The sequence below is a fragment of the Phyllopteryx taeniolatus genome, chromosome 17, assembly GCF_024500385.1.
Source record: "Phyllopteryx taeniolatus isolate TA_2022b chromosome 17, UOR_Ptae_1.2, whole genome shotgun sequence".
NCBI classification, from domain to species: domain Eukaryota; kingdom Metazoa; phylum Chordata; class Actinopteri; order Syngnathiformes; family Syngnathidae; genus Phyllopteryx; species Phyllopteryx taeniolatus.
This window is the reverse complement of record NC_084518.1, coordinates 19,503,939-19,526,242: the sequence shown is the minus strand read 5'-3', so window position 1 is coordinate 19,526,242 and position 22,304 is coordinate 19,503,939. Positions and strand designations below refer to the sequence as shown.

The following is a 22,304-nucleotide window of genomic DNA, read 5'->3' as shown; positions in this document are numbered from 1 at the left end:
TTAATGGAAATGTATCACATTCATACATAAATATAAAAAAATAAATTTTTGTCACTAGCATCCATGCAAAATCGATAGACCTAATTGCCCACATGCGAGGGCATTACAGTACCTTAATTGCACTGTTTTTTTGTTGTTGTTATTTTTTTTAACTTCAATTGAGTGGCGGCGTATCCGAAGCTTGCGAATACCTTAAGTTTTGGCTCGCATAAAGTTTTCTACTTTGTTATCCCCTCGCATGTGGGCAAGGAGATCTGGTTCGCATTGTCTGCTTATAGCAAAACATTATTATTATTTTTAAAAAAAAATTTTATGCTTGAACGTGATACCTTTCCATGAAATGAACCTCACTTCCCAGTTATTTCTAATAAATTTCCAGGTATTTCCCATGGAAAGCTGACCATTTGGAATATTTTTCCAATGGAAATTTACTGGAAACTTGCTGTAAATTTACTGCACGTGTTCCGCCAATATGATCCGTTTCCAATAAATGACCCACAATCCCCAGTTAATTCCCATTAATTGCTAAAATTCCCATGGACAATTTTCAATTTGGAATATTGCATTTCCCGCGAGTAATTGACACCCCCCCAAAAAGGTTTGTAAATACCAATAGATAAAACATGTTTTTCTATTAGACAAGGCTATGGCCTGACTAAATGAAGCTCCTCAGCTACCAAGATGCCACAAGCGTGCGCAAAAATAATATTTGCAAATTTGCAAATAAATTCACTTTATTTCCCAAATTCTCCATCTTAACTCCCCATTGAAATTAACCAGAATTTTTCCACCACTTTTTCTTCTCATCTTCCCTATACTGATGCTGTATTTGTCATCAAAGTCTTTTTCACCCAGCGATGAGCCATTTGACATAATGCTAACCGCATCAGAGTTTTGGAGCGGACATCTGGTGTTAATAACTAATTATGGCAATGATGCGCCCCATCATCGGTCAGCTATATTACCCCGCACTTTGGCAGCCGTTCTAAAGTGGGAGAGTGGGTGGAACAGATGATGGAGTGTTTTGATGGGTGCCCTCGTACTGCGCAGAAATTTGCAACATGTTCCCCCCATATTTGATAACATCGTTTGGAAAAGCAAAGTGATTAAATTAGGGAATACTTCGGAGACGATGTTTGTATTGATTGCCCTACGGAGCGCCTTAGGGAGTCTTGCTCCCTCATCCATGGGAAAGCGGGTTCTTGGCGAGATGACGATTTAATTAAAATATTTTGACAAGGGCGACGACGAATCGTAACGCCAGTGATGTTGAGTTGGGAAAAAAAATGGGTGGTTAAGCCTCAATTCCGCATCCCATGGGTTCTAACGGACACTTTCAATGCAACAAGATGCTCTTAAGTCAATCAGTTTTGGCTTTTTTGGGCATTTTGCCAAATGTTGATATATTAAGCCAGCTCTTTTCTGGAGGGCGAGTAACAAGTGTCAATAAACACAAACGTTCTTGGTGTTTGTAGACCATGGCAACAGATTGCGCAGGACCTTTAGCTTTGCTACTGATGGTAATTAATATTCAAACAAACCCGCCCTCAAGTTTCGTTTGGAGCCTTTTGGAATATAGTTATCCTTTTTACTTGGAAATTCAGTCCAATTTAAAGTAAACTGCAAACACATTTCCGGAATTAGACTAATGAAGTTGACGATGAAACGTTGCGCATTTAGGCCAAACCCCCAGCCCCACCCCCACCACCACCAAAGCACCCTAACGTGTGTCCCCGGAGATCTCTATGACTAATTCATCATTATAAGCCTTCTTACGCTCAGCATTCAAAAGCGGTATGATCACCGGGGTACAAAGGAATGTGGAACAATTTCATTCCGAGCCCAAATGAGTCAGGATTTAAGCAATCTGTTTTTCCATTCGTGTGGGAATTACAGTCATTTTCGTGTGTTGGTTGGGGGGGCTGGGGGGGGGGGGGGGGGGGTGTAAGAAGGTAGCTCAATTTCTGAGAAAACAGCCAAGCCACCGCCTCCTTTCTATCTAGCTAGGTCACTGGCTGGCTAGTCGGCTAGCTCTCGTCATCAACCACGCTGTCCCATTCATTTTGCCACTTTATGCAAATTTCAACACCGGACTTATTCTCCGCAATTAATCACGCGCTAACAGAACGCAGCGGCGCGCTACTCGAAAGGAGAAATAAGACTTCCCTTTCCCAAGGCTGAAAAGAAACTATTATCTATTTGCGGGAGTTTGATAGGGTTTTAATCAATAGCAGTGACTCTGTGATTACTTGGCCGGAAGCTGAGATTTGCGCTCTCCAAAACAAATGTTCCCATCTGCGCACCGGCCCTCTCAAACAAACACTCGGCTGGAGCCGTTTCAAGATGCTCGTTGCCTGTTGGAGGTCACACAGTTGAACAAATATATAAACTTGTCAAATTAGCACTGGGATATCTGGAGGCCAAAACGTGCGGGTAATGAACCTCGAGACGTGCAATTTGGGTGTTGCGAGGCAGGCAATTTGAGGCTTTTCATATTCACAGAGTGCCACTTCTAATCCAAATCTCGAAAGGTGATGCCCTAAGGGCTTATATTTTGAAACTGCTGAATCCAATGTCGTGTTAGTAACGCTACAGGGTTGCTAATGGGTGGAATATTTCTGGAAAATTTGCAGAAAGTTTCAGGTATATTTTCACGGGAAGTTAAGCTGCAGAAAATAGTGGTGCCTTGAGATAAGCGTTAAATTCATTCCGTGCACAGAGTCGCAACTCAAACGTCAAATCATCTTTTTCTTTTGAAATGAATAAAAATTCCATTAATCTGTGACAGCATTCAAACAAAATGTTTTTAATAAGAAAAATACCACTCTGTCATTTTAGTTTTGATAAAAACATACACTAATGACACAATTAAATGGAATGTAAAGAATGAAACAGTTTATGCCACATTTTAAATACAATTCAATGAACATTGTGTTGCTCCTTCTTAGACATTTTTCACAAAGGATAACAAATATATTCATGTAAGGATTGTTATATTGTCTTGTCTATATGAGTTGCTCCACCATTTGCGTTCAAACATCTGTTGCTTAAAGTAACACCGCCATGCAGATGCTTTTTGTTAGCCCGTCAAAGGCATTTCCCATTATGTGTTAGCATTCAGCTAGCGGACGTTAAGGCAACCGACGGTTCACATCCCGAAAAACTAAACGCTCATAAATCGGGTCACTCGCTGGGGGAAGACCAGGCGCAGGCACGGTTAGGGAAGGGAAGTAAGGGTTATGGTCAGGTTTAGCATTAGGGTAAGGTATAGGGTTAAGAATAAGGTTTAGGATTAGGATTCAGGTTAGATTTAGGGTTAGGTTTTGGGTAGAATTTCCCACGGGATCAGCAGAGTACCCATTTACCTACCTAGGGGTTAGGGTTTAATGCTATGGTTTCAGGGTTCGTGTTGAGTTTGGGGCTAGGGTTAAGGTTTAGGGTAGAATTTTCGATAGAACCAACCTACCTACCTACGGGGTCAGGGATAGGGTTTTCGCTTCAGTTTTACGGGTTAGGTTCTGGTTCAAGAGTTATTGGCTTTGTGCTTTGAGTTATTTATTGTAATCTATGCATTCATTAAAGATGGTTAAGACCAGAAAATGTGTATTAAAACGCTTGTTTACTTTACCCAAAAGATGTGGATACAAATGAAGAAATATAGAAACGCTAGCAGTGATTTAAATCCTCTTTCAGAGACCTGTGTTTAAAAAGATGACAAATGTCAGCTAGGTAGGCTATTACAACACGCCGGGATTCCTTTTCTCTCAAAGCCAATGCAGCCTAATAAAAAGAATCGATTCAAACGGGCTGCGGGGTAAGAGAAAGGACATTTTCATAGACCGCGCAACGAGTGGTAAAAACGTAGCTCTGAGCCAAGTCAGGACAGAAAATTCTACTCGTATTACAGCAGAACAAGCGGACCAAATAATATTTACAGACCTGCCCATAGCCATTTTATGACGCACCTGCATTCTCATGGATTGATAACAAAAATTCTTTAAAAATGGGTGAGCAGATTCTGATTGGGAATTTCATTCATTAGCATTAATGATTCCAAGACGAATTTCCGTTTGACACAGTTTGGATGATATCCTGAAATCAATGGACTGTTGGCAGAACCAGCATGTACCCAAAACAAAAACAACACTGTTTAGGTCAATTTGATCATTTTTCATCTTTTCCAGTAATGACTTTGGTCTAGGCGGCACGGTGGCCGACTGGTGAAAGCGTCAGCCTCACAGTTCTGAGGACCCGGGTTCAATCCCCGGCCCCGCCTGTGTGGAGTTTGCATGTTCTCCCCGTGCCTGCGTGGGTTTTCTCCGGGCACTCCGGTTTCCTCCCACATCCCAAAAACATGCATTAATTGGAGACTCTAAATTGCCCGTAGGCATGACTGTGAGCGCGAATGGTTGTTTGTTTCTATGTGCCCTGCGATTGGCTGGCAACCAGTTCAGGGTGTACCCCGCCTCCTGCCCGATGACAGCTGGGATAGGCTCCAGCACGCCCGCGACCCGAGTGAGGAGAAGCGGCTCAGAAAATGGATGGATGGACTTTGGTCTAGGCTTCTGAATGGCCGAAATGACCATGGTGTTAGGGCTTGCTTTGGCATAGAGTCAAAAGCATTTGAATGCACATCCTGAAGTGTAGCCGCGGGATTGTTTTGATCCCAGAGATTATTTGTTTTCAAAAACAACCGTGTACAAGTGAGGACACTGTGCCCGGTTCCATCCATAATTCTATTTTGGGGAGAAAAAAAAAGAAATAACAACAACAACAACAACAACACCACAAGGGGCATATTAACATGCAAAGCATTGTGCAGGACAAAGAAAAAAGCGAGATGGAGACGGGAGAACAGCCAAGTGTGCACCTATTGTCACACAGAACCTGATTGTAAATTTAATGAGAGGACCCTATGCGACTGGATTACTTTTATTTTGGGTAGTTATTGAGTTTACGTGTAGATTTAGGGTTAGGGTTAGAGGTAAGGATTAGTTTTAGGCTATAATTTCCTACAATATTAATTAATTAGACTTTCCACCGATAATTAGCATTTTATGCTGACCGGCTTTAATATCATAATTCGCCGATCCGATCGGCTCCGCAAAAGACATTTACTCCGCGTCGCCATCGTGCACAGTATATTTGAATCCCAAAGCTAGTTTTATTTTTAGCCTTGTCGCATGTCTTTTGGCGTTGTCCTGTAAATATCTGACGGCCAATAAAGTTATTAAAAAAAAAAAAAAAAAAAAAAAACATGTCGGCAGTGTGGGACAGACAACACGTAATGCCCGATCAGACTAGAAGACAAATTTGCTCTTTCAAGATTGCACTATGCCAGACTACTGCAATAAAATCTTGTATTCAGATACCACCGTATCCCTTTTTTTACGATCATTGGCTTTATCTTGTCAACTCAAATGCGACCGGATACACTCGTTACCGTGGCGACGACAACAAGAGTGGATCGCGACGACTGCCGCCGTTCTGTCGAATCATGCTCTAAAGTTTTGCCGTGGGTGAAGTAATTTAATTAAAAATAAAGTAATTTAATTACAGTACGTTAGCACCCATTATTTATATATTTATATGTTATTATTGTTGTATGTTTGACCTGACTGATTAGAATACACGATCTGACTAGAGCAGTGATTTCTAACCTTTATGGAGCCAAGGCACATATTTTATAATTGAAAAATCTCACGGCACACCAACAAACAAAAATGTCACAAAAAGTGGATACATGAATTACTGTATGTACTTTCTGCCATCTAATAGAAGACCATTCATTTGTGTCTGTCACTATGCCTCACTGGCATAAATAGATGAACAAAGATACATTATTAATTGTAAATATAATTTTTGGAGCAATTAAGTACACAAGTATATACAGTAAATGAACAGGTCATTTAAATAAGACACATTGCTCCATCTTGTGATCGGATCAGCGATCGGTTATCGATTTTTTAAACTCGCTGTTCGGTGATCGGTCATCGGCCCCAAAAATCCTGATTGTATAAAGCCTAATATTAATAAAGTATCTACTGACCTATCTACCAAGAGCATTTAGAGCTAGGTTTAAGGTTAACGTTAGGAATGGCCCGATCCGATCATGTGATCGAAAATCGGGGTTGATCATGTGATTTTTTTATTTTTTATTCACTTGCTGACATTTTAAGTGTCAAAAAGTGACCAAATCCAAAGGTCCAAAGATCTAGCCAAATGGAACAGTACTAGCTTCATTTCATATTACACAATGTAACGTTTCTGTTGTCGTTTTAGTACATGTAGAAGCGTCTGTGAAAAAGATGTGACAAATTCAAACGACTTGAAATAGAAGTTTAACAAGTGTCAATTACTTTATTGACAAGCAATCAATAGTGTCGTTTGGAGATGAGCGCAGTCACGCACGTGACGTGTCCCACCAACTCTGTAGCTGCATGAACATTACAGCCTTCAGACACACGCTAAACTAATAAATAACGAGGTAAATGTATTGTTTACCATGCGCTCGGAGCAATCCCCCGTACTATGTTCATGCTTATATCGGGACAGCCCTAGTTAATGTTTATGATTTTGGATTAAGGGTTTAGTGTTAGGGTTGAGCTGAGGGTCAGGGTTCGGGTAGGGTTAGAGTTGAGGGTTTAAGTTCAGTGTAAGGGTTTCGGTTAGGATGTTGGGTTTAAGGTTGAGAATCGGGTTTATTTGTTGAGTTTTAGATATTTATCAAAGATGGTTAGTCCAGTAAATGTTGATTACAAATTCTAGCTAATCTCGCCTTGATTTGTTTAGACATATTGACCTACTCAAGTGGAATAAAGCTTGCGTGTGGACAGAAAGATATTCTGAGTTGAATTGTACCCAATCATCGGTAACGACACTCAATTTCCATGCAGTGTCATTTCCCATCACAGTTTTCTGTGAGGCTTTGAAAAAGTTCCCTATTGTCGGCAGAACAAGAACGACTCTTTGAATTAAACATGGCAAGACCAGAAGAAGAAGAAAAAGATGGGTGGGCGCCTGGTTTTGTCATTTTGTACAAAACACGCTCACTGGAAGTCAGGCGAATCAGCGGTGGTCGATTTTTTGGGTGGCCTAATTTGTGAGGCTTTTGTTTCCGCGCGTTAAAATCAATACGACCAAGACTTGAAATGTAATTCCAGGGGATGTGCACACACTACACTAAATCATTTATCCATTTCCCTTTTTTTCAGCAATTTAGACAAAAATGTAATGTAAAAATGTGAGCGCAACCAGCAGAGGCGCTGTTGATTCTAATCTCCACTAATTTGCGAAATAATATGTATCATATGTTATTTTTGTATTGTAATTACACAAAATCTGTTTAATGCTATGTCACCTGACGCGTTCTTTTAATGCAGCCTCCAATATCAAAAGTTCTTAAATTGGGTTGGCGCGAGCGCAGCTTTAATTCTCCCCTTTTTCTGTCGACCTCCATCGGCGAGGTAAGCACCATTACAGCTGGAGCAACTTTGTTTGTTTTTATTTACAAGCTTATTTAAGTATTCTAATACATCCCTGTGTCGTTTAATTTGTGTCGGGGCATATTATATCGCCACCTTTGACAGGAGGATTTTGTTTTGTGCCGACTTGTTCAGCAAGCAATCCTGGCGTCATCAAAACTAGTTTAATACACAATGTAGAGTCAAACACCACTGGTTACATAAACGAAAAAAACATTTTCCAGAACATAAAATTCCCCTAGTATAAAAAAAAAAAAAAAAAAAACAATCGAGTGAAAGCTTTGGGTGTCATAATCACAACTCCCCGCCGTGCTACACAACAAAGACAAAGTGAGTATGTGGCTCCGTACAGAAAACGGGCACAACATGGAGTGGGCTGCCACTCAAAACGTCAGCAAAGCGCTCAACGCTGTCATGTTAAAGGCACGCTCGACAAAAGCGTCCTGACAGCAGGTTAACGGGTGGATACGTGCATCAAACTCACGATGGAAAAGGGCACTTTCAGTCCTTTTAGACACAATAGGAGCGATTGTGCTAATGGCGTGTGGTCGGGGGTCATGAGCACGAATTCCCCGATGGGAGTTCTTCAGAATAGCCGATTTGAAACCAAAATGGCCAACTTTCTGTTCAATTTTGGGCATGGGTCTTGAGACCTTTTTGTGCATCCTGTTATGATAGATATGTCCAACCAATTTCGTGTTGAATGGTGAAACTAGTGCCAGGGACTGATTTTTTTCATTTTTATTTTTCTAACACACTCCTTCACTACATGCTCTTTATGTATTTATTTTTTAAAGAACTTTCAATGTAACCGTCACTATTTTTTCTCTAGATTTTTTATATAGAATTCTAAAGAGAGATGTCTTTCATTCGCGGTGAAAAAAAAATGCTATTATCAAGAACTTCAATTAAGTATACAGTGTGACAAATTCCTTGTGTGTTTTGGACATACTTGGCAAATAAAGATGATTCTGATTCTGAGATATCTAAGCCCAGGCTTGGGGATGGCTGAAAGGACGACTCCCTTTTTCCGTACATGAGTAAATTGCGCCCATTTCTGAGCCTTTTAAAGCTCAGTGGACCCACTTCGCATTCAACCTTGAGGTGTCAACCCTGGCATTCATTTAGGGAAGTCTACAAACCCTGGCCACCATTTTGATGGCGCCAAAGCTCTGTATTTATAGAAAAATAGTCCTACTTTTCTCTTAGACGGCCTTTGGCATCATCTTGTGGCAATTTAGGGATTTTCAGAAAGCAAAGAGGCGAACCTTTTGGCGAATAATGTGTGATATGTTCCAAAAAAATGTAAAAAAAAAATTTAATCAGCGAATAGGTGAATTCCCGAGTAGTGCTGCGGCTATCTAGTATTTTAAGAACCTATTCTATTCTACCGATTATCCCAGCGATTAATCGAGTACTTGGATAAAAAAAAAAAAAATGCATTTTCAAACAACAATACCCACAACATAATACAAGAACAAAGTGCACTTAAAGTGCTGGTATTATAAGTATCGTTTTTATTTTCCTATACTTAAGATCAGGGTTAATGCTTAAACTGTGTTTTAATGTTACAGTGGCTTACAATAATTCATATATTTTTAAGGAATACACCCTCTGCCTCGTTTTTGATGAACACTACGGCCTACTATGTTAATGTATTTTAACGTTGGTCATTATGGTGGAGAGTTAAGTTGTTTTTTTTGTTTTTTTTAAGCACTGCCTTTATGCATTTGACTTCAAAGAAAAATCCTGCCTTTTTTTTTTTTTTTTTTTTTTTTTTTTTTTTACTAAGGTCTAAGGGGCTAAGGTCAAGCACAGCGTAGCTTTCCCCCAGCCGACATGGATTAAAGCTCCCCTGACTCCAGCAGCAGAACGTTTCAAAGCGGCGCAATCGCGGCGCCGCCGTCACGTGCGGCGCTATCCATACTATAGCCATTGCGCTGATTACTTGCATCCCGACGTTCGAGTTGTTTCCTCCCGGACGACACAAAAAGAGGTTAAACGACCACCTTTAAAATGAACACCTCCGAGCGCACCAACAGTTTTTGCAAATGGATATTTAATTATAGCTTTAGCTGCTTCCCGATCGTGATGCTTTGAGGTTTGTAGGCCGTCAATGTTCCAGCGTCGCCTGCCTCATTATGCGCAAAAATACTTTGCATCTGCCCACCTACTTAACGCTGGCTTTAGGCATTTACTGCTGTTTTTATTCTTTGGCGGAGGTGGGTAGTAGCCTACATTCCAGGAAAGAAAAATTAATTTCAGAGCTGTAAACCTTCTCTGATAAACTTCCTCCAGATACTCGAGGGTCATCAGTTGTAAACGTAAGAGATGTGCATTTTTTATTTTTATTTTTTTTTTCCCTTGCTGCAATTAGCCTGTTTTGAGGGGTTGGTCGTGTCTCATGCCTTTTGTTTCGTTGGCATGACGACTAGGGGTGTGGCTTTAATCCAGCTCACCAAGCATTTACATTATCGAGGACAGTCCTATATTATTTGTTGGATTAATAAAGCCATTTTTCACCCCTAAGTTTAGTTAATGAAATTCTATGTATTCATTTTCTATTTATTTTATATTAATTTATTCCATGTAATAAATGGTTAATTAATTTAGTGCGAGTAATTTTAAAAATAAAACGTGTGAAAAATAAACAAATTTAGTTGTAAAAAATATTATATGACGTAATTGTTTTGTTTTTTTGCAATTTTTTCAAGCAAAAAATATTAGTAGAATAAACAATGTACATACAAAATTTTTGAAAGTAAGATTTTTATGAAATAATAGGTTGGTTAAGCTGCTGGCAGGCAATGGCGCCTCGAAAAGAGGTAAATGTTGTTCCTTTGCGGTAATTTTTATTATGGTTTCCTTTTACAAAGTAATTATTGTATGTCTATGTTGTGCTACAGACACACAAAATAATATATTTAGTGAGCGTTTTACAACTGTGCTCCGCCAATTGCTCGGCAAAATACCTCATTTCCGTGCCGTCATTTCCTGCTACGTGATTTGCGCTGCGCCACCAACTGGGCCACCGCGGGAATGTATACGGTAGACACTAAATATAAAAAGAAAATATTACTAATACTTAATTACAAAAGAGGTGCCTACGTGGCAGCCATGTTGAATGTGGGGCATTGACGTGGCGGCCATGTGACAATGGTTATAGTTATTGTCTATTGTACATAGAGCAGAGAGAGAGCGGCATGGCTGCGGCGATAACTCAAAACAAAAAGTGCAAAACAAGTCTCTGGAGTCTGGAACATGCTATTTTTGGTACAGTAACAATATTTTTTTGTCATGCCGTTCGCCTCTGGCAACAGATTCGGAACTAGAAGCACACTAACTCCTCAAAGCTCATGAAAGCGACTCGCCTATGATGAGTACCGTACGTCAACAATGTTACGATGACCAAGCACGCCGGCATGGTAAGTTTGGATAAAATGTTAAACTTTCAAACATTTTCAAGCTTTTTTTAATATTTATTTCCAATAACTTTGTACTGTACTCGGCGTTTCAGAGCACAAAAAAACCTACAAAACATTTATTTTGTACTGTACAGTAATATAGTTGCATATGGCCTCAAAAAAAAAAAAGTGCTGTAGTGTAATGGACAATCGGCTGTATGAGACGACCCCCCCCCCCCCCCCCTCTCCCGCCTCTATTACCCCATTCTAGGTTTGAGGTTTGTGGTTACACCGTACAGTGTGCCCATGCCTACTCCCGCACCCGCCCTAACCGCAGATATGTTTTTTTCAATTGTTTAAAAAAAAAGATAATAATAATCCCAATTGTTTTCAATTTTTTTCCCACATTTTATTTATTATTTTTATTTTTTGGTGGTGGAACCAACCCCAAGAACGCTTAGTGGCAGTTTATCTATGCTTATTAAAGATTTTTTGGGAGGGGGTGCGGGGGGTTAAAAACAATTATCTTTTTTTTTTTGTTTGTTTGTATAATGGGCGTCAATTATTCGCTGATTTTCGCGATTCGCGGTCCAGCCCGGTCCCTATCCCTCGCGAATAGCTGGCGTCCACTGTACAAACATTGCCTAGTGAGTTCATTTGAAGCTGCCATTTTGGGCTTGGATTTAGACAAACTCCCGTAAGGAAGTTCAGATTCTTAATTCCGAATGAGCCCCGATAGGCAGCAGGTGTTCTAGACAGCTAAATTGCAAGGCTCCTCGGGTGCGTTCCTGACGTCTTTGTGGAGAAAATGTCAAGCGGCGTCGCCTCTGTTCAAATTTGTATTCCGACCAGTACGCTTGGAGGAATTAAAAAGGGGGCCACCTTCAGTTTAACCTTTTCCCACACACTTGTGCCAGGAGTGATAACTTATTTAACGCGCTGATGTATGGGCCTTGTCGCGACACAGGAACGGCACAATTAGACATACGGCCATTAAACCGGCGTAACAACCCAGAAGAAAAAAAATGGGAAAGATGACTTGCCCTTGAAGGGGTCACTCGTCTTGAGAAAGGACTACTGATTGTGTGATTGTGCGTATCAAAACAAGGTAACAACTACTTTAGTCCAGTACAAACTGTTACGAATATGTGGTCATATGGTGCGGACAACACCACGACGCCATTCTTTTGTGGGGGGGATTTTTTTTTCTCTGATATGGCACGGTTTGGATATGCGGATATGGCTATGCCATGGTGAAAGATTGTTCATGTATCTGTACTTGTGTATTTTTTTCAGAATTAGTTCTTTTTTACTTTGATTCCCCATATTTGAAAACAGATATCTGCAATTTTCACGTCTTCAAAATAGGTTTGTTACTTTTTCAACCTCCACCGTTGACAGCACGCCTAAAAAAAGATGGTAATAGAGAGAGGTAAAGTCATCCGCAGTTGAAATCTATCGGTTGATTAAGAAAATAGGGACAGAAGCGACCTATGGGAAAATAAACCAGGACGTATTAAGGACGATGACTCAAAAGATTCTGAGAAGCCCATCTGGCCTTACTGACGATAATTTTTTTGATGCTGTCGGTTACAAGAATGATTCTTGGCGAACTCGCGCCGTCTTGTGCAACCCGTAAATTTAAAAAAAAAAAAAAAAAAACAGCTTCTGGCGTTCAAATAAGATCCGGCTAATCTGAATAAAACACAGGATGGATTTTTCAAGTGTTACTATCAACTAAATTAGCTTATTTTGTTTTTTTACTCAGTTCACAAAGTCATGCGTTTGTATGGAAGTTACTAAAAGAGGTAAACTATTTCGTGTGCAGGTTTTTTGTTTTTCCATTGTGACAAGTTATTTAAAAGGGTATTGTGTATGATTAACTTTCAAAATGCAGGAGTTGAATAGGTACTTCTACTTTTACCAGTCTTGCGGTACTTCAAGGCTACCTCTAACTACGGAGTGTGAGTACTTTTGCCACCTCTCGGCATCAAGGCAGTGCTAAGGATGAAAAAACGCACACAATCATAGATCCTCTTAAGCAAGTTTGGCCTTGATCGTACGTGGATGAAAGCCGGATATGAATATGAATCCACCATGACCGGTATACGCTCAGCAATGTACAACAATCTTTTTTTGCGTTCATACGCGGCAAGTCGGGATCTTTGAAGGCCACTTTGGTACGTGTTTGAAACACCAACAGAATAGCTAGCGGAGGTGACTGACTATCAAGTTGACAGCCTTGGTGCATGTACAGTGTTAAGTTCTTTATTAGCTTATACTGGATCGCTAAAACGAAAACGTGAGCCGTCGAAAAACCAACTGAAGAGTCTGAGACCGACAATGAATGCTTTATTAATCACAGCTCTCGAGAATCAGTTCTTTTCAGAAGGTTGAACTTGGCGTGCAGGCTACTGTATATCTAACCCGGTAAATTGAATAGAATAAAACATTTGCTCTGGGCAAAAACACGGCATATCCTCGCATAATGCTTCAAAACTGAAACAATTGACTCGCGGCCAGAAAAGGGCTGCTGTCCTTTCAGTACTCCCGAGGCCTTAGCTTGGATGTCTCGCGGAGCACACTTAAATCGAAGTGCTTGAGAAAAGCTTCTTTTCAATTCTGATGAAAGACATCTCTTTAGAATTCAATACAAAAACTAGAGAACAAATTGATGCGGTTGTCGCATTGAAGGGTATCGAGAACACCTCAAGCTTCCAAGGCCACTGAACTGATGTACAATACACTGCAAATTAGCCCAATGGAATCAGACCTTATTTCATGTCTGGCCCAGTAAGGAGGTCAGAAATCACTGGTCTCTCCCAGTGAGCCCTCCTCCAAAACTCACTCAGAAGCTCACCTTGAAATAAATGTAGCCCCCGACACCAGTTTCACTGATCGACATGAAAGCAGTGTCAACTTCCCGAAATGGTGGACAAGGTGGAGACTTAACCAAAATTGGTGGTCACAGAGCATTACGTGTGATATACAGTAAACACTTGAATTCGGTTGCAAATGGGTGGAAAGCCTTCAGTAAATGTCCTGATTTTTTGCTGGTAAATCTCCATGGGAAGTTAAACTAGGATAATTGTGGTAATATTCCAAATCAGAAACTTTCCGTGGGAAGTCTCGACTAGTTTGCGGAAGCCAAAGGCCTATTATCTACAAAAATATTGTCATCGTAATGGATTGTAAATTTTAACTTGTGTGTGTCAAACTTTTGAGGCGCGGATCCCCGGAAGCTCAGAGGCAGCTGGCCACGTGCCAAACCCTTGATCGCGATTGTTCCTGACAGCGGCGGCGCGGTTGTCCAGCGAAGGTGGCGCTAACAACGCTGACCACAGTGGCCTGATCACCATGCGCGTTTGTTTGTGTGTGTGTGTGTGTGTGTGTCTGTGTGAGGCCGTCAAGGAGAGCATATAATTTTTGGGGTTTCTTTTGGGGTTTTTTTTTTTTTGTGCGCACGTAGGAGTTTCTTTTGTGCGGTAATGAAATTGAGGCAAGAAAATGAGTAAGACAGAGGGGCAATTGTGAAGCCATGCCTGAATGGGAGCACACCGCGCAGCCGATACACACAGTGCAAACTGCATTATGCAGCCAATTATACGGGAAGAGGCAACGAGGCAGTGGAGCCGCTGTGGCTCAGGTGCTACAATCGCAGTCGAGCCGTCGGAAGAATTCTTGGCCCTCAAGATAACGACTGAAAAGGCTGCAATGCCCATGCCGTGCTGCTGGTTGGTGCTGCGTCTTTGTGAAGTAACACTGCAAACATGTACAGGATTTTCTCTGAAACAACAGCTAAAACAGATCAGTAAAAGGTTTTCGGCGGGCATTTAAACCTCCCCTTCCCCCCCGTTGATGAATGTATTGCGGTCGGGCAAAACGTCCGTCAGAACGTGTCCCGCGTCGACGTGTACCACCTTTGTACCAGAGTCAAAGTTACTTCCCTGCACCTGATTCCGAGGCAACAGGGTTTACCGAGGGATCATCTCTGATGGAGTCAGTCCAATCAATCCCTGTGCCAGAATCCAAGTGTACCCTCTTTGTACCGGAGTCAAAGTCACATCCCTGCGCCTGAGTCCAAGTCAACAGGGTTTACCAAGGAATTATGTCTCTGCTGGAGTCTAAATCTAATCCCTGTGCCAGAGTCCAGGTATACAGTAATTGTACCATGGTCAACGTCACATACCTGCACCCAAATATAAGTCTACAATTTTTGTACATAGTCACACATATGCGCCTCAGCCAAAGTCTGGAGTTTTCACCAAGGAATCATGTCTTTCTGCTGGAGTCGAAGGTCCAGTTACTTCTTTGCGCTCAAACAGCAGGGCCCGCCGCGGCAGAAGTGAATGTTGAGTGAGAAACGTCATACCTTTGTTCCTTCCCAAAAAACGCAACTCATCACCTTCTGATTTCACAACTAGTTGCTCATCAATTTGTTGTGTATATCTAATTATATGAAGTGATAATTCCTTCATACGGGTTCACTGTAATAACGGCCCTCCGAGGGAAGTCATAACTTCGATGTGGCCCGTGACAAAAATGACTTTGACACCCCTGGAGTACAGTATTTGATCGTTACGTAGACTACTGTGCTGTTTGATGGAAATACTAATTGTTAGATGCTGAGTATAGCACCTATACCACTCTTGATACCCTTGTCCATACCGCTTACTTATACCCGTTTACTGACATTTCTCACCTAGTCCTATCCTGATAACCATACCTTGCCACCGTACCTTCATCCAAGCCTTAGTCCCCTCCCTGCAGTTCAACTCGTGCCGAATAGCCACACCACTCTTCTTCTCTGCCTTGGCATAAGGATTCAAGATTTCTTTTTCCGGATTACGCTGAAAAATCATCTTTGTGCATCCACCAGTGTATGTGGGACTGACTACTCGGATTATCTCTTGTATAAGAGGGACCAAGAGACAGCAAGCAAATCAAAAACAAGGATCGTTTTACGATAATACAATTGTGACATGGCCGGTGTTTATATTTGTGATGTGTATGTTTGTCCACCCTATTCACTTTGTGTCATCATCAAAAAGTCCCACCCCCCCACCCCCAAAAAAAACAAAAGTGTTACAGCAATATGTCCATCTCCCAGAGTGACCAATCAGAGCAGCAGCAGCTACCTCTGCAGTTGCACAAATTTGGCACTATCACTCCTCTATGCAACACAAATGTGATACCCCACTGGGAGGAAGTGAGGGGGGGGGGGGGCACCCCAACGGGGGGCTACTCACCACATGAAAGCGCCTCCACCACCACACAGATGAGGAGCGTCCGTCTGCAATCCCGTGCACCTGACATGGTAGAATTCCCAGCAGGTGGAGGTTTTAATCCTAGAATGAGTGGATCACCAGCCGGAGCCCCGCCGATGCGATCTTCTCCCGGCCAAAAGAGAGCGTTCGCGGCCCCCCCTCTGGAAGTTCCGAAGCGACACCCCAAAAATCATAAATCACACAGACAATGTCGTCGTCCGCGCTGAAAATGTCCTTAATTCAATTTGAAAAATTGGAGGAAATTGTAAGAAATGTTTCAAAAAATGAGTTCCTTGAGGGTGAAGAAACACTGGGTGAATCCGCACCGCCGTGGCCGAGCTGTCACTCACACTTGCCGGGCTTCTTCCGAGGAAGGACGAAGGGCTGGAAGTGCCTTTCTGAGAGGAAAACAAACCCGGTTGGGTGGTCACGTCCGACTCGGAGGGTCCCTGGCTCGCTCGGTGTCGCTCGTTGTTCAGGGGGAAGAAGAAAAAAAAGAACTGAGGAAAGTCCGGCGAGTTTTTTTGTTTTTTGTTTTTTTTCCGCTTATACCCGTTTTACTTTGGGGCTGTGGATGCGGGCAGCGCGGAGCATCGTCGCGGTCACCGGAGAGTCCCACCAACTCGAGCGGTCTTTTGACTCATGGACACCCGGACCGCTGGTCGTCTGACCGGGCTGTTATAACGGAGGGGACCGGGGCTTCGCCGGTTCCGCCTATCGAAGCGCTCTCAAAGTGAACGTGCTCACCTTACTGACAAGAAAGCTGCTTTCAGTGGTCAAGTCCGCCATGTTGTTGTACCGCCGGGTTCCGGTTGGCGCTGTCAAAATAAAGACGAGAAAATCGAGATTAGGAAAATAATTTTTTTTATGTATATTTTTGTAACTCCTTGTCTTCAGCTGTTTTACAAATAAGCATAATAACTTACGCTCATAAAATAAATACAAATACTAATGTTCTTTATTTTAACGAATACAATGGCCCCTGGACTTACACCAAGATGCCACAAGATGGAGGCAAAGCACCAGCCTGTCTCAATGAAGCTTCTTCAATTCACTTCAACTTAGTTCCTTGGCACATGCCACAAGTCATTTTATTGCTTTGGCCTGAGCAAAAAAAACAGCTAAAATGAGAGATTTTTGGGGCGAATAACGGAGGATAGGTTCCAGAAAGAAAAATCGCAAATAGGTGAAGTCGCGATTGTGTTTTTATAATTTATATAATGATTCAAAGGTTTTAATACATAAAGGACATAGGAATAATGAAGAGTAATTGGTTTGTTTAGTTTGTTTAATTGGCTTGCTGGACTACATAAGAATGTACTTTTTAAAATTATATGACATAATAATTGATTGCATTTTTTTCACAGAGCCATTGCTTTAGGGGACGAAAACCATTATCTGAACAATGAAGTTTCTTTTTATGAGCATATTTGCTTTATAATGCTATTAAGTAGTTTCTTTTCTGTAACACCCTTTGGAGAAAAAAAACATTCCCAATATTTAATTACCAATGCCAATCATTAGTTTGGCAATGCCAAATAATATTTTCGACATGTATTAATTGGAATTTTACCCGAATTGCCACCGCCAGTCCTTGATTGAGAGGTGTGCTTTTATTATATAAACCGAAAGTCCAGTTTCCGAAATTGCCCAGCTTTGGCTTGACGAACTTGAGGACACAAAAAAAAAAAAAAAAAAAATTAATCTTGAAAGTGGTGCGGACGAGCCAGCTAGTCTGATTGTCCTTTATTGAATTAACATGGTGAGACGTTATTGATGAAAGGAGCATTGATTTAATGGTTCAGTGCAACTAATGGTTTTATTAATGGCTGCATTGCACTACAGCAGTACCCATGTTGTTAATTACTTTTTTTCCCGGATATGTGAAGTCAAACGACTGAGACTACAGATGTTAACGGTGAGGCTAATGGCTATTCAGTTGTCATTTACATGTGTAAAAATAAGTTAAGTGCATCTTAAAACACTCAGTCTTAAGTTTAATGGTTGTCAGTTTGCCTTCGAGACTTAATACTCAGAATTTTATCCCCCACCCCCCAAAAAGATGTAAAGAATTTCACCACCTCCATCCATCCATCCATCCATCCATCTTCAACACCGCCTATCCTGGTTAGAAGAAACTTAAGAATCTGATTTTTCATGGAAAAATTCTGAATTTGATGGCCCCACAAATATCCAAATGTTTTAAACTTTTTCTTGGGGGAAAAAAAATTACTTTGACAATGAAAATAACATTACCCTAAACCGTCAATTGTTATTGTTGTTCACATTTTTGAGATGATACGGTGTGTAAATGTTTATTGTTCAGGTGTTTGTGTGATTGTTTTATTATAAAAATACTATATACCGTATAATAACCGCCGTTGACCGTATGCTTTCATGTCTGGTTTGCTACGATTACAATAAAAGAGTTCCAATTTGTCATTGATATTAATTTTCATAAAGAACCAAAGTGCACAAAATGATGACGAAGCAACAAATTAAATTCACAAAAATATCTTCAAATAGTTCAAACAAAACAAATATGTTTAAATATTTCAAAGTAAAGTTGATCAGTTTGAACATTAAATATCTTGTCTTTGTAGTGTATTCAATTAAATATAGGTTGAAGATGATTTGCAAATCATTGTATTCTGTTTTTATTTATGTTTAACACAACGTCCCAACTTCATTGGAATTGGGATTGTATATAAAACTTTATTTGATGAAATTACTAGATCTTTAAAAAAACATTTTTGATAATGACAAGCTAATACTGTTGCCTAAAAGCCACAGTCTTTAAGGCATTAACGCAAATTAAACTAAATTAATTGAAATTGAATTCAATTGAATTAACAGCTGTTCCGTCAGTGCGAGGTGATAAAAAAAAACAACCAAAAAAACATTTCCTTTTTGCATCTGTTGCTCTCTCCTTCTCCTCCGTCTGAGTTCCGACTCACCGGCGCGTCGTGTTCCCGCCTGAGCTGCCCAGAAGTCACAAAATTAACTCGCGGCTTAAGTCGTTTCGATTTTTAATTGTTCGCCGCTTGCATGTGGCGTGCTTGCCAAGTGACAGCGTGCTTCATCAGAAATGTACAAAACAAAAAAACTAATAAACAGCTGTCGTACATCATTTGTTTTCCATTTGAGCGTGAAGGAATTAACAGGCGATTTAACTCAGCGGCAAAGGCCTTGTGGGTAATTACTACTACGACTGAATGCCTTACCTCTAATAGTCGCTTCGTAATCTCCGTGGTTAGAGTCCAGAACTAATCGCCAACACTTTCTCTTAATAAGAGCCGCACCTCGGATAGATGCCTGGAGAAAAAAAGAACAGGTGGGGTGTCACAATTATGAAAAATAAAAAAATGCCTTGGCCAGAATGGACGACTGGTAAACTCTACAGATGAAAAAATAAACTGCTACATTTCCAATTTGTCACATTCACTTGCATAAGTGCCACACCTCATATACACGCCCTCCTTGAATCCCAATGATTAATTACATTGTTAATTACCTCAAATAGTAGCTAATAGGCGGCTGTTCCGCAATTAAACTCACCGGATTAAATACATGTGGAAATACGTGGAGGCGGTCACTCCTCTGTAAGCAGCAGTCACATTAATCGTTCTTCGCAGACGATAAAGAATATATGCCTGTGAGTATTGTTATAGTGTCTGTCAACGTGTTGCTGCACCCTTTGTGTTCATATATCCGTCGTTTAAAGGCAGACGTACATTTACTCAAGTAACATTTTGGATAAACTGCACTTGTCCGAGTAGTTTGAATGCACCATACTTTGTACTTTTACTTGAGCGTTTATGTTCAGAAGAATCGATACTTTTACTCCGTTACAATGATCGCCATGCCGATCGCTACTTTTATTCATCCTTTATTGCTTGTGCGATCTATTTTTAGACTTCCGCATAGGGCGCCCTTGCGCCAATCCAGCGTGATCACTAGTGTCATTTGACTCCGATTCAACAATCAAACGGCACAAGGGTAGTCACGTGACCGCACTTGAAAGCCTTCGCGGGCCAATCAAATACAGCCGCACGAATCTTTACTTTAAAGACTCCGAAAGACAACAGTTTTATAATGCAGAGGGTGATTATGATGTAGTCCAGTGTCTGCCTAAACGTGGACATTTAAGCCCAGTTCTAGCTTGAGGAAACACCTTGTGGTAAGTTGCAGATGTTTCTATTGTTGTTTTGGCAGTGCCTCTGGCAACAGTAACCATATTTTACGGTCATTAGTCACTGTAAAACATGCTTCTTGGGGATAGGTGCCATGCTGTAATCGCGCTCTCTCGATATCAATAAGTCTCTTCTGTAAACACATTCGCTGCCATTGACGGCTTTAGAAGTCAAATATCCATGTTAACTGGGAAGGCTGGCAGTGAATGAGTTTTAAGTGAATAATGTTTCTGTAGGGCCCAATGCATGTGTTGTTGGTTTCTGGGCCCTTAAAATTTGAAATAGCGGCAGGTGTGTGTGGACTCCCGTATATTATTACTTTTTATTTTATTTGATGTACATGCTTTTAATTTTTTTAAAAAAGAAGTTACTCAACATTTACTCTTTAGTAGTTTTTTCACTGAGTACTTTCTTACTCTCACTCAAGTAAATATTTGCTCCGAAAATGCAGCGATGCATGCTTTTTGTGGAACAGTGCCGATAAACGCTAATTAAAGGCGTTCCGCAGCTATGTTAACAGGCACGTATTTGACCTTCCCCTTTGATCCCGTGTCAAGATCCTGTCTTTCCGCGCCTGTTCATCTTGCGCCACCTGCGCTGCTGTGAAACACGCCACAAAGAATTTCCAACGCGGAGCAGGTGCGCCTGTCAGGTGTGCCAGCTGCAGACGCGCCGTACATTCTTTACAACCCTGGCCCCCTTCATCCAAATTGGCACAATATTACAGTGAACCCCAGCCGCATATTTGCAGTTGGGGAATTGTGATTTTACAAAAAGTAGTGCTGTCACCCTATTGTGGCATCCTGGTGCTGAGAAACTATGTTGAATTGAGTCGAGTTTCATTTGGACAAAAGTAGTGCTTTGCCGCCATCTGGTGACACTTTTTTTTTTCTCTCAAAAGCTTTTAGAGGTGCTTGGAACCAAGATGCCACAAGATAGCACCAAAGCAACATTTTTCTATTAGACATGGCTTTGAACTGAATTTAAACAAAGCAAATAGGTGAGTCTCCCCAAAAAAACTAATCTGTGAATTGGCGAAATTGTGAATGCCAAAGTGCAAATATAAGCGGGTTCACTGCACATCCATTCGTGTTCCAATCTCATCTATCTCATCTTTTTCTGCCTAAATATGTACCTTACTCTTTTTATCATTGTATTTATTATTTCTAAAATTACTATTCCGTACTAATGTTATATATTTTATTTTATGTTTATTATTATTGCTGAGAGACTTATCAATGTCCTCAGTGCACTATTATGTTTGTGAAACAGTGAGGCGCTAGGATACCTGCTATATGACCCATCACGCCCTTTATGTTTGCTTCCTTCCCGTGTGCTGTTGGCTGAGTGAGACTGATTTAAGCACAACTCCTTATTAAATATACCTTGCTTGGCTAAATATACTCTTTTTTCCCCCCATCGTCCATTCATCCTAATGCAACTTTAAGCTGCAACAACTTAATAATTATTGTTACTATTATTCTTTTTCCTTTTTTTATTGTGTGAAACATGCATTTGCCCTCCCAGGCCATCATTTATGTCATGCCGACATACTCCCAGCCGGGGGCAGCAGCAAAACTGACATTGAGCCAAAATGGGTTTGGACAATGGAGACGTTTGTCACCAGAGAAGAAGAAAATGCTACCTTCGGAGGCAGTTGGGAAAAGATGAAGCTCATGATGTTCGTGGGCAGTTATGTGAACAGCGAATAAAACGTCATTACATAAAACGGTTGATATTCTTGAATTGAAAATGAATCACAATATTTGTTACTTAAATGTTTGACTTTGTAAAACGTGTCAATGTAAATACTTAAAACGTTCAACGGACTTCTCGGGGTGGCTTCAAAATAAGATCTGGTACTTTACGAGTGTCTCTGAAGGCAGCAGTGGGACGAAACGGAAAGCACCCTTGGCAACGCTGTCACACACAAAAAAATCCCCCAAAAAGGTTTGC

General features: G+C 40.9%; 1 protein-coding gene across 1 annotated transcript in view; it reads right to left on the bottom strand.

Moving 5' to 3' along the window:
* tmem132e (transmembrane protein 132E) overlaps positions 1–16,934 on the bottom strand; it is a 212,709-nt gene extending 195,775 nt beyond the window's left edge. Inside the window, exon 1 of the mRNA XM_061751910.1 lies at positions 16,138–16,934. Within this exon, the coding sequence (XP_061607894.1) occupies positions 16,138–16,204 (67 nt within the window). The 5' untranslated portion in view covers positions 16,205–16,934. The remainder of the gene's footprint in view (positions 1–16,137) is intronic.
* Positions 16,935–22,304: the final 5,370 nt, after the last annotated feature.